Source organism: Cetorhinus maximus, chromosome 4 (genome assembly GCF_964194155.1).
Source record: "Cetorhinus maximus chromosome 4, sCetMax3.hap1.1, whole genome shotgun sequence".
NCBI lineage: Eukaryota > Metazoa > Chordata > Chondrichthyes > Lamniformes > Cetorhinidae > Cetorhinus > Cetorhinus maximus.
Genome location: NC_135882.1, coordinates 90419892 through 90433275, shown reverse-complemented (window position 1 = coordinate 90433275; position 13384 = coordinate 90419892). Strand labels below are relative to the sequence as shown.

The following is a 13384-nucleotide window of genomic DNA, read 5'->3' as shown; positions in this document are numbered from 1 at the left end:
CTGACATGGTCAGATGTGAAAAGGGCTGGTGCAAACTCAGAGTTCTTTGCGGCTTTCAATGATGTCCCCTCCGATTCAACATCAATAAACTGAAAATCATGTGCATGTGATGGTCATATCCTTCCTCTTTAAAATTTAAGTTAGGTCATGTTAGACAAATTAAAAAACATTTTAAAAATCTTTATTATCAGGCCAAAGGTAAAATAAAATGCAAAGAATGCTTGTTTTGTAGCTTACATTTTATTGAAACTCATTAATAACAGGCTACACAAGATTGTCAACTTCCGATTCAAATCATCAACTAATTAACAGTACTGAATTGCTTACCCAAAAATGTGCAAGACTGTTCACTTCCATGGTTTTCTCTAGCATGGCATCTGGTGAATCAATAAGGTTCTTTCCTGTGACAATACCTGCGTTGTTTATCAGAATGCTGACATCTCCAACCTCTCTTTTCACCTGTCAAAAAAAATTGTATAAACAGCAACACATACACCACTAAATAGCAACACATAATCCAAACTCTTTGCCTAAAGTCCATTTTCCTATATTTACTAGAGTTATTCCATTGTTTCTTTAACTCATTTGTACTCTAGTTTATGAAGTGTTAAGTGTATTAATCATACTTCTAATTACATTATGTTGTATACTAGAAATCAGAAACATAACATATAAAATCAAAACAAAGAACCCTTCTTCAACAGCCTATCTTGGATCCAGGGTATTGAACATATCATTAGAAGTCAGCAATAAGCTAAGCATTTGAATTAGACAAAATGAAACCTTTGGTTGCTAAAGTATGATTTAGAAACAAAGTAACGTAGGAATAGGAGAAGGCCATTCAACTCAAGACTGTTCTGCCGTTCAATGAAATCATAGCTTATCAGAGACCTAATTCCATATTACTCCTTAATACTTTTGGATAATAAATATATAAATATCTTTCATAGATTTAAAGCTTCCAATTGACCTAGTATCAATTGCCATTTGCGGAAGAGAATTCTGAAGTTCTATTACTGCGTGTGTATGTGTTTCCTAATTGGATTCCTGTAAATTTTGGCTCTAATTTTTGGATTCTCTTAAATATTCGTTCATGGGGTATGCTGCTTCTGGAACACCCTCCTGGACTCTTCATTGAACCAGGGTTGATCCCCTGACTTGATGGTAAGGGTAGAGCGGGGGATATGCCAGGCCATGAGGTTGTGATCGAGTATAATACTGCTGCTGCTGATGGCCCAGTGTCTCATGGGTGCCCAGTCTTGAATTGCTAGATCTGTTTGAAACCTATCCCACTTAGCATGGTGGTAGTGCCACACAGCACAATGGAGGGTATCCTCAATGCGAAGATGGGGCTTCAACTCCACAAAGACTGTGCAGTGATCACTGCTACTGATGCTGTTATGGACAGATGTTTCTGGTGCCGAGGGGTCTGTCTGGTTTTATTCTTGACAGAGTTCGTAGTGGTTTGATACAACTGAAATTGCCTACTAAGCCACTCAGAGGGCATTTAAGATTGAACCACATTGCTGTGGATCTGGAGTCACACGTAGGCCCGACCAGGCAAGGACAGCACACTTCCCTCCCTAAAGGACATTAGTGGCAAGTTATATTCACGCCACCTAAGTGCCGGACAATGACCATCTCCAACAAGAGAAAATCATTCTACGGCATTACCATCACTGAATCCCCCACTATCAACATCCTGGGGGGTTACCATTGACTAGAAACTGAACTGGACCAACCATTTAAATGCTGTGGCTACAAGAGCAGGTCAGAGGCTGGGAATTTTGCAGCGAGTAACTCACCTGCTGACTCCCCAAAGCCTGTCCACCATCTACAAGGTAGAAGTCTGGAATGTGATGGAATACTCCCCAGTGGCCTGGATGAGTGCAGCTCTGACAATACAGGAACCTCAACATCATCCAGGACAAAGCAGCCCACTGATTGGCACCCCATCCACAAATATTCACTCCCTCCATCACTAATGCACAGTGGCAGCAGTGAGTGCCATCTACAAGATGTACTGAAGCAACTCGCCAAGGCTCCTTTGACAGCACCTTCCAAACCCAAAATCTTTACCATCAAGAAGGTTAAGGGCAACAGATTCACGGAAACACCACCACCTGCAAATTCTCCTCCAAGCCACACACCATACTGATTTGGAACTATATTGATCTTCCTTCACTGACCCTGGGTCAAATTCCTGGAACAGCAGTTCAAGGTGGCTCAACATCACCTTCTCAAGGGAAATTAGGGATGGGCAATAAACACTGGCCTAGCCAGTGACACCTGCATCCTGTGAAAAAACAAAAAATAAAACAAAACTACAATTTTAGTTAACAATCTCTTATGAGGGACTTCATCAAAGTCGATATAAATAACATTCATAGCCGTTCCCCTGTCCACTACTTTAATCACCTCTTCAAAAAGTTCAATCAGGTTCATCAGGCATGACCCACCCTTTACAAATCCCTGCTGGTTTCCTTTCAATGAAAACCTTGAAAGTTTTTAGCTGACCACTCACCTTATCCTTAATTATGGACTCTAGCAATTTCCCAGCAACAAATGTTAGGTTCACTGGTCAATAATTCCCTAGTTTCCCTCTGTCACTCTTTTTTAACTCCGCAGTGACATGAGCAATTTTCCAATCTAAAGGAACGACTCCCAAGTCAAGAGAACTTTGGAGTCTTATAGCTAGGGCATGTCCCGTCCATGCTGATCAAAATGGTGATAGGAGAGAGAGAAGGTTACAGCAAAGAGGCTCACAATATTTAAAGTTGCCATTAATTTACCAATCTATTAACCAAAAGCAATCTTTGAGACAATGTTTCTCTCCAATTGAATGAAGCTGCTCAGAATCAGAGGCTCTGACAGGAGTGAGAGGTCAGAAAAATGTATAGCAACATCTAATAAACCACCAATGGTTCAATTTGAAACTAAAAGCAGGATTTGGAAAGTTAGAACAGTGTGGCAGAAGTTTCACTATTCACACATAAAGATCCACCTAACATACAGAACATAATTACATATACCAGGATCTGATAACAAAAACATAAATTAATATGAATGCAGGCATAATTTGTGATTTGATGAAGGGTGCCAGATTTTAAGTATTCTTACTTTGTGGATAGAGTGAAACGTTTCTTCCTCAAAAGACAAACCTGGACTGCATCAAAAGTAATACAAACAACACATTTTGCACCATCAACAACAGATACCAACAACATAGACTGTGGTGGACCAGCATTTCTTTACTCCACTACAACACGAGTGCTCATCTATTATAAAAAGGACAGGAAAGGGAATTATACTAACTTGCTTTCGCACAGAATTTACTGAAGCTCTGCCTATGGAGAAGCAGCAAGTGCTATAGCGTCATTTACAGCACAGGAGATGGCCATTAGGACCGAGTCCATGCCAGCTCCCTGCAGAGAAATCCAGTAAATCCCACCCCCCTGCTCAATCCACATAACCCTGCAAGTTTGTTTTCTACAAGTGGTCATCCAGTTTCCTTTGAAATTATTGATTGTTTCCGCTTCCACCACTCTCATAGACAATGAGTTCCTAGTCATTACCACTCTCTACATAAAAAAGTTCTTCTTCACATTCCCCCTGCAACTCTTGCCCAAAATCTTAAATCAATGGCCCCTAGTCCATATACCATTAGCTAATGGGAACAGCTTTTCCTTTTTTACCTTATCTAAGCTTGTCATAATCTTGTATACCTCCAGTAAAATCTCCCCTCAATCTCCTTTACTCCAAGGAGAGCAACCCCAGCCTTTTCAACCTAACCTTGTAACTAATACCCTCTGATTCCCCGGAACCATTCTAATAAATCTCCTCTGCACCCTCTCAAAGACCGTCACATCTTTCCTAAAGCGTGGTGATCAGAACTGGATGGAATACTCTCGTTGGGGCCTAATCAGAGCTTTATAAAGATTTAGCATTATAAAGGTCATAGAGAACCACTTAGCTACAACCAGGAGCATAGTAAAGGTCTTAGTTCAGCCACAGATTGTATCAACTTTATGAACTTTGATTTTGTAGGAATCTGAGCTAATGAGGACTTTTTTTTGGTTGATTATATCCCTAATTTGTTAATTCCTTTGCAATTTTATTTGTATGTAACATAGAATTACTCAAAAATAGTATTCATTATGTATCTAATACAGGGCAAACTAGAAAATTAGCAAAAGCTGACCAATAGCTTTAAATGAAACTGGCACAGCTCCAGAAACTGACAATTTAAGTTTGGGCCCGACATGTGAAAACAATAGTTAAATGTGATCTGGTGCACTATTCCTTCATTTGGAGAAATAAAAACCCTAAAAGAAACCAGAATCAAATATAGAAGGCAGAAAATTGCAGGTGCATTTTTGGAAAGGGTGGGGATGAGGGGGGGTGGCAGGGGAAAACATCTGGGAGTGTGCTCCTAGTAGGATTTGAATTGTTACATTGATAATTATGATTAATTTAAGCACTTTTATACATTTTGCTTAAAAACAAAATTTAAAATGTAAAGTGAAATTTAGATTTACCTCAACTGTCCTTCCATCTCCCACCACTACACCTATTGCTCCAGGCCCATTCACCGAAGCAGTGCAACCCATCCAAATCATTACCCTTCCATAGAGCCTAGTTTTTCTTCAAGCTGCCCAGATACTGGAACTTTTCTCCCTCTCCAGCCCAATTAAACCGGTACCTGCTCTGCTTGAGAGTTCAGACCTCAATTTTCTGATATTTGACCACTCATGCTAGTATCAAAGGTAGGCACTGTGGCAAATTTAAAATACCACCTCAATATAATAATTCAAAACTTTATTGTACAAATAACTGATTTTGTTTAGAAAACTCACCATTTTAAACTTTCAAGAGCAATTTACTATGCCCAGATTCTGCACCTGTGCACACTGCTCACCTGCTTTCCACAAAAGCTGCTATTGTACACCTTGTTGTCTCACTTGACTCATCATAGCCTGAGGAGACAGCTAGCTGTCACATGGCAACTAGCTAAACTGGGGGGCTTTTCACTTAAAGCATCCAGGGCTAAAAGTCCATAGTACTTCTAGCACAGTTCTGTGTTAAGTTCACTCAGTGTGGTGGGATCCAGCATCTGGTACCATAGTGTCCCAAATTATCCCACCAGTTTCTGTCCACTACAAACATAGTTCGCTGTATCAAAAGGGGTGCGGCCAAACAGGGTACAGCCAGTGCAGGAGTTTCCTTGTCCTCAGTCTGGGAATAGAATTGTGGGCCAGAATGATGAATGAGAGCAAGTGACCAGCTGGCTGAAAACCATCTTAGGGCCTTTGAAAGCCTTAAGTATTTGAGCCCAATTTTTCATTAGAACATGGGAAATAGGAGGTGCAGGCCATTTAACCCCTTGAGCTTGCTCTTCCATTCAAGTAGATCATGGCTGATCTTCTACCTCAATGCCATTTCCCCACACTTCCTCATATCCCTTGATATCTTTCAATATCTAAAAATCTGCTGATCTCTGTCTTGAACATAGTGAATGAGACTCCAAAGATTTACAACCATCTGAGTGAAGAAATTCCTCATCTCTGTCCTAGACAGCCTACTCCTTTATCCTGAGACTGTGTCCCTGGTTCTAGATGCCCCCCAACCAGGAGAAACATCCTTCCTGTATCTACCCTGTTGAGCCCTGTAAGAATTTTTCTAAACTCTAGAGAATACAGGCCCATCTCCTCAATCTCTTCTCATAGGATAATCCCACCATCCCAGGAATCAGTCTGGTGAAACTTCACTGCACTCCCTCCATGGCAAGTATATCCTTCCTTAGGTAAGGGGGCCAAAACTATACACTATACTCCCATGTGCGGTCTCACCAATGCTCTGTACAACTTCAGCAAGACTTCTTTACTCCTGTACTCAAATCCTCTTGTAATAAAGGCCAACATACCATTTTCCTTCCTAATTGCTTGCTGCACCCACATGTTAACTTTCAGCAACTCATGAACAACACCACCTAGGTCCCTTACCATTACTCTTACCATTTAAGAAATACTCTGCATTTCTGTTTTTCCTACCAAAGTGGATAACTTCACATTTTTCCATATTATAATCCATCTGGCATGCTCTTGCCCACTCACTAAACCCATTTACATCCCTTGAAGGCTCTTTACATCCTCCTCACAACTCAGATTCCCACCTAGTTTTGTCTCATCAGCAAACTTGGAAATATTACAATTGATCCCATATCCAAATCATTGATATAAATTGTGAATAGCTCGGGCCCAAGTACTGCTCCTTGCAGTGCCCCGCTAGTCACACGCTGCGGACCTGAGAAGGACCCGTTTATTCCTACTCCCTGTTTTTTGTCCGTTAACTAATTCACAATCCACGTTAGTATGTTAGCCCCTAACCCATGTGCTCTAAATTTCCTTACTAACCTCTTGTGTGGGGCTTTACTGAAAGCATTCTGAAAATCTAAAGACAACACATCCACTGGTTCCCCCTTATCTATTCTACTAGTTACATCCTCAAAAAACTCCAACTGGTTTGTCAAACATGATTTCCTTTTCAGAAATCCAGGCTGACTCTGCCTAATCCTACCAGTATTTTCTAAGTGTTCAGCTATCACATCCTTTAGAATACTTTCTAGCATTTTCCCTACTACAGATGCAAAGCTAACAGGTCTATGGGTCCCAGTTTTCTCTCTCCTTTCTAAAATAGTGGGGTTATATTTGCTATCTTCTAATCTGCAGGAACTATTCCAGAATCTATAAAATTTTGATGACCACCAATTCATCCACTATCTCTATAGCTGCCACTTTCAACACTCTGGGATACAGATTATCAGTTCCAGGGAATTTATTAACTTTCAGTCCTAATAATTTCTCTAGTACAACTTGTTTACTAACCTCTTTCAAACAGTTGTTTAATAGTACAGAACTTGAGTATTGCTGATTAAAAGAGGCATGCTAGCTAACCTTTACGTTTTGCACTCATCAGGAAAGCTCGCAAGAAATTACCAAGAGTAACAGGAATTGTTTTGCAAGCTATTCTGATAGGTGCAAGACGAAAAGCTTAGTTAGCATGTCTCTATTTTCAGCAATAATCTCTTTTAGTTCCTCATGCTCACTAGTCCCTTGGCTCTAGTATTTTTGGGACAACTTCTATATGTTCCTCTATGAAGACAGTCAACATTTTTGTTTCGTTTCTCTGCCACTTCCTTATTCCCCTTTATATATTCTCCTGTCTCTGTCTGTAGTGAGCCCACATTTGTTTTTGCTAATCTATTCCTTTTTACATACCTATAGAAGCTTTTACAGTCATTTTTTATGTCTCTCACTAGTTTACTCTCATTCTATTTTCTATCTCTTTATTAGTTTCTTGATCCTCCTATGTTGAATTCTTAAAAAAGCTCCTAATTCTCAGGCTTACTACATTTTTGACAACTTTATAAGCCTCTTCCTTTGATCTGATGCAATCATTAACTTCTCATTAGCCACTTCACTTTTCCTGTGGATTTTTGTTCCTTATTAAATGAATGTATATCTGTTATAAATCCTGTATTAATTCTTTAAATGCTAGCCATTGCCGTCAAACCTTTTATTGTGGTTTCCCAATCTAGCACAGCCAACATGCCACTCAAACCTTTATCGTTTCCTTTGTTTAGATTTAAGATTCCAGTTTCAGATTGAACATCATCTCTTTCAAACTTAATGCCAATTTTTATCATATTGTGGTCAATCTTCCCTAAAGGCTCCTTTACAAAAAGGCTATTAATCAACCCTTTCTCATTGCACAATACTAGATCTAAGATAGCCTGTTCCCTACTTAGTTCCTCAACATACTGTTCTAGAAAACCATCTTGTATACATACTAGGAATTCATCCTCCAAAGCATTAGTGGACTCATCCCACTTGTATGTGCCCATTGCCAGCATTTAGAGGTTCTTTTTCTCTGGCTATTGGGGCAGGAAACTCTTTCAAGTTACCAACAGTCACAGACTGCAACTTCTTTGGAGTACAATCACAGTTCTTGGTTTTCCGGGAGTGGGACATGAACCCACAACCCTCTGATTCAAAGGCGAGGGTGCATATGGACTGAGCCACAGCTGACACCTCGAACCCTTCCAGGTCCTGGAATTTAACAACTTAGCTTTGGTATCCTGGATTAAGGATTGGAAAATTGACGAGGGTTCCTGCCACATGAGTCAAGCAGGCCTGTTTGTGTACGGGGGCAGGGGTGGGTTGGTGGATTCTAAACACCAATTTACCAAACAGTTCACTTGCACTCAAGTGCAATGCCTCACATGACCAGGTATTTGGGTGTTGACCAAAATAATTGGTGAGGATGGTTCAGATTTACCATTGCTTTTAAGATTTCCATATTTTTTTCCTGGGGCGAGGGGGTGTGATAGTGGGAAGATTTCCTAACTAAAATCATAGAATGACACAAAAAAACCTGTGCTAGTGGGATTTATTTACTTGACAAAGAGAAAGTGATGATACAGCCTCTGCGTGTATTGTATTTAACCCCTCCTCCCCCTCCGGGAAGTAATGCAAGTCCTCGCTCGCAGTTTTCAGAATGTATTTTCTTTACCTCGTCGGCTACTTCGTAGACAGAAGTCCTCTTGCTGCAATCACACGTGTAGGTGTAGACCCGGGAAGCTCCGCTCTCTCGGGCCTGCCGGGCAGACTCCTTGTTGCCTTCCTCATTGATGTCCCAGAGCACGAGCGTGGCGTGTCGGCGGGCGAACTCGAGCGCCACGAGCCGCCCGATGCCGCTGCCAGCCCCGGTCACCAGCACTATCTCCCCGCTCACATTCTTCCTCCGCACCGGCACTACCAGCAGCACCAGAGCTTCCAGAATGTAATAGAGCGACAGGAACAGTGTGAGAAGCGACTCCAGAAGGAAATTCATTTCTTCTTCCTTGTTTGCTGCCAACCTGTTGCGTTTGTGTGCAACAGCCGCAGAAAACCGACGACCTTTGCTCCAAACCGCTTCAGTCCAAAGCGGACTTTGCAAATCAGCCTCTCCTGTGTTGCAATTCTCCGATCTTGGGCGTATAAGCTAAAGTTCGCATTCTTGTTTTGCTTGTAATTTCATTATCAGTGTCCCAATATTGCCATCTACTGGTTTAGGAGCACTGAAATCACACATGGCTGCTTCGTGCTGCTGTGGTGATAAGTGTAAAAAGCTTAACAGCTCCATTGGTTGGTGATATTTGTAATAGAGCAGTCTGTCACATATAGGGTTAACGTGGCTGAGTACAGTACCATCCACACAGTGATGTAAAAGAACACTCGACCTGCACGCAGTCGGTCTAGTGCTGAACAGAGCTGTGGAGACAGCCCTAGTTTATACCCTTTAGGTATATTTGTAAATAGTTCTGAGTCAATAAAGATTTTTAGTTCTGATGAAGAGTCATTCAGACTCAAAACGTTAACTTTGTCTTCCTCTCCACAAATGCTGACAGACTTGCTGAGTTTTTCCAGCAGTTTTTGTTAAAGATTTATAGTTAACCTACATATGACTATGAAGACTTCTTCAGGCCTACTGAACTGTAACCAACACCCTACAACATGGTGTCAACTTGTGTAAGATCCCCAAACAGCACAGAAAGTGAGACTAGGATGCTTTGGTAAAAACTGTTTACTGCTTGCTACAAAGCTCATTTCTCAATTCAAACACAGTCTCACCCAGTGCTGGCTGACTCTTTATATACACATCTGAGTACAATTAACTAACTAATACCCAACACCGGTTTCCCTTATTACCTTAAACTACTGGGTATTTAACATCCATCAACAGACACCAATACTCACCTCAGTACTAAATGGTTTGTCCCTTATTCTGAGACTTCATCCCCTGGTTCTAGACTCCCTAGTCAAGGGAAACATCATTCCTGTATCTACCCTGTCGAACCCTATACAAATTTTCTATGTTTGAATGACATCACCTCTCATTCTACTAAACTCCAGAGAATAAAGGCCCAGCCTATTTCATCTTTCCTCATAGGACAATCCCTCCACCCCAGGAATGAATTTAGTGAACTTTTGTTGCACTCCCTCTATGGCAAGTATATCTTTCCTTAAGTAAGGAGACCAAAACGGCACACAGGTATGGTCTCACCAAGGCTCTATATAATTGCAGTAAGATATCTTTACTCCTATACTCAAATCCTCTTGTAATAAAGGCCAACATGCCATTTGCCTTCTCACTTGCTTGCTGCACCTGCATGTTAGCTTTCAGTGACTCATGAACAAAGATAGCCAAGTCCCTTCCTATCTGATGAAATCTAAAATAAACAAACCCTGCAAAAGGAAAATGAAATAACGTTGAAAAATGTTTGCATCAAATCTGAAGTGGAAGATTTGAACCACAAAATTTAAGCTGAGTATTTAGCTTTGAAAATGCAGGACAAAATAAAGTTTTCAATGAACCAAACTGAGATTTGAACAAACAAGTTTCTGAGGTGTCACAAAGGTACCAGGAGGAAATAACACGTATGAATTCCATTGTTGGCAAATTGAAGCGGGAGTTGGGAAAACTCAACCTGCTGTACAGCCAGGCACAACAGCAGGCACAAAATGCACTCAAAGAAATTGTGGCCTTGAAAGACTCCTCGAGGAACCAATATATGCCCCTGGGAAAACATGAGGAGTTAAAAAAAAAAGTTGAATACTACTTCAGAAAAAGCTTAATTGGAAGCATCAGTAGTAACAAAGCAATGCACTGAAGTACAGAGTGAGAAGGCAAGGGTTGAATGGGAAAGTAAACAATTGAAAGAACAGCTAACAATCCTTCAAGATCAGATTCAAAAACCGTACATAAAACTTTAGCAGCCATGAAGGAATAAAGACCACCTTGAACAGCAGAATGGAGGGCCAGTAGAACAAACTTGATGGAACTCTGTTAAATTACAAGAAAACTCAAGACAAAGTAATTGCACTTTGCAAAGAAAAGGAAAACCTGCTAAAGGACCTTCACATGCTACAAGGATCCCTCAGGTCAAAGTTTGTTCCTCTGGAAAATTATGAAGTGAAGCAAGGGACTTGGTAAGTGCAGCTCCCACAACACTCAAGAAGCTTGACACTGTCCAGGACAAAGCAGCCTGCTTGATTGGCACCACACCCACAAACGTTCACTCCCTCCACCACCGATGTACAGTAGCAGCAGTGTGTACCATTTGCAAGGTGCACTGCAGGAATTCACCAAGGCTCCTTAGACAGCACCTTCCAAACCCATGACCACTACCATCTAGAAGGACAAGGGCAGCAGATAGATGGGAACATCACCACCTGGAAGTTTCCCTCCGAGTCACTCACCATCCTGACTTGGAAATATATCTCGTCTGCTCTACATTGGAGAGACCAAACGCAAACTGGGCGACCGTTTTGCGGAACACCTGCGGTCTGTCCGCAAGAAAGACCCAAACCTCCCTGTCGCTTGCCATTTTAACACTCCACCCTGTTCTCTTGCCCACATGTCTGTCCTTGGCTTGCTGCATTGTTCCAGTGAAGCCTAACGCAAACTGGAGGAACAGCACCTCATCTTCCGACTAGGCACTTTACAGCCTTCTGGGCTGAATATTGAATTCAACAACTTTAGATCTTAAACTCCCCCTCCCCCCATCCCCACCCCGTTTCTTCCCCCCACCCCCCCTTTTTTTTCAATAATTTATATAGATTCTTCTTTCCCCACCTATTTCCATTATTTTTAAATCTAAACTAAAACCTTGTTAGTCTTTCCACCCCACCCCCACTAGAGCTGTACTTTGAATATCCTGTCTTCCATTCTTCATTAGCACTTTTCTCAGACAAATGTCACCACCTTCGACACCTCTTTGACCCTTTTGTCTGTGACATCTTTTGATTATCTGCTCATCTCCACAATCACCACACCCTCAATGTGTCACTTCCCACCCCCCCCCCCCCCCCACCCACCTTAAACCAATTTATATTTCTCCCTTCTTCTAACTATGCTTCAGTTCTGCCGAAGGGCCATGAAGGCTCGAAACGTTAACTGATTTCTTCTCCGCCGATGCTGCCAGACCTGTTGAGTTTTTCCAGGTAATTCTGTTTTTGTTTTGGAAATATATCACCGTTTCTTCACTGTGACTGAGTCAAAATCCTGGAACTTCTTCTTAACAGCACTGTGGATGTGCCTACACCACATGGACTGCAGCGGTTCAAGAAGGCAGCTCACCACCACCTTATCAAGGGCAACTAGGGATGGGCAATAAATGCTGGCCCAGCCAGCAAAGCTCACATCCTGTGAATGCATTAAAAAAATGTTCTATATTCCAGAAGGAAGTGAAGAGGTACAAGAAAGAGACTACAGAGCTGAAGAAAATGGTTGAACATTTGGAGAAAACTTGGGAAAAAGTTACATTTCCAAAGATGTATATGCAGAGATGAAAATTAAGAACCTAGAATGGCAAGAGCAAGCAGAACTTCTCACAAAAGAGCATGAAGAGTCTCAGATCCAATTGGCAGAAGTGCAATTACAGAACATGAACTTGAAGGGTAGCACAGAGGAATTATGCTCTGCTAAAAAAAACTGATCAGCATAGAGAACCAACTTTCACAAACGAAAGATGAGCTTGTAATGGAAAAACGAGAATTGATGACAACACTAGAATGTCCCTCAAAGGATGTAGAACACTTGAAAGATAACTTGAAATGCTTAAATGACAAACTTGTAGAAGCACATTCAACAAAGACAGATCTTCAGTTAAAACTTGATGAACTTCAAGCATCTGAAGTCTCCAGTAAGTATTGTGCCGAATGCCTGGAAAAGAAGAAAATACGCAAAACCATGGGTAAAATTGTGAAACAAGTGGAAACAAGGGTTCCATTTTTGAAATGTAAATTTCCACATATGCTGTGATGGCCCATACGATGACGGAAGAAGCGGAAAAAGTGACAAGGAGACGAGCACAACGTTCATCCACCCGCAAGTAATGAGTTAGGGGAGCAACAACCAACCAGCACAACAGCCGAATCAACCAATTGCGGTTCAACATAAAAGAATCGAAGAAAAAGAATGAAAATATAAACACATGCCAGAATAGCCTCTGAACCTACAGAAAGAACCAGCAGTGACAGAGCCTACCACTCCTCTGACAGTAGTGCGAATGAGATATGGAAGGGTTATAAGGCCTCCAGACTGCCTGATCCTTTGAATTCAAGGGCCAGAATTCTCTCATTGGCGTGCGGGGGCAGGCCCTGCATGTCAACGCATAAAATGACGCGCGGTGACATCGGGCGAGCGTCCCAACGTCACTGCGCACCATTGCAATATTTAGGTGGGTAGGCTCATGATGTTCTCGGACTTGAGGCAGCAATTGTCTGTAATTTTTCAGGGCCCATGCGATCTTCAGGATGTTGCACAGGCGCAACGGGCAGGC

The 13384-nt window shown here is 41.6% G+C and overlaps 1 protein-coding gene across 1 annotated transcript in view; it reads right to left on the bottom strand.

Moving 5' to 3' along the window:
* LOC144679757 (epidermal retinol dehydrogenase 2-like) overlaps positions 1 to 9095 on the bottom strand; it is a 33871-nt gene extending 24776 nt beyond the window's left edge. The window contains exons 1-2 of the mRNA XM_078540464.1: positions 8572 to 9095; positions 328 to 459 (exon numbers count right to left, since the gene is read on the bottom strand). Coding sequence (XP_078396590.1) covers positions 328 to 459; positions 8572 to 8892 — 453 coding nt within the window. The 5' untranslated portion in view covers positions 8893 to 9095. The remainder of the gene's footprint in view (positions 1 to 327; positions 460 to 8571) is intronic.
* Between the last annotated feature and the right edge of the window lie 4289 nt (positions 9096 to 13384).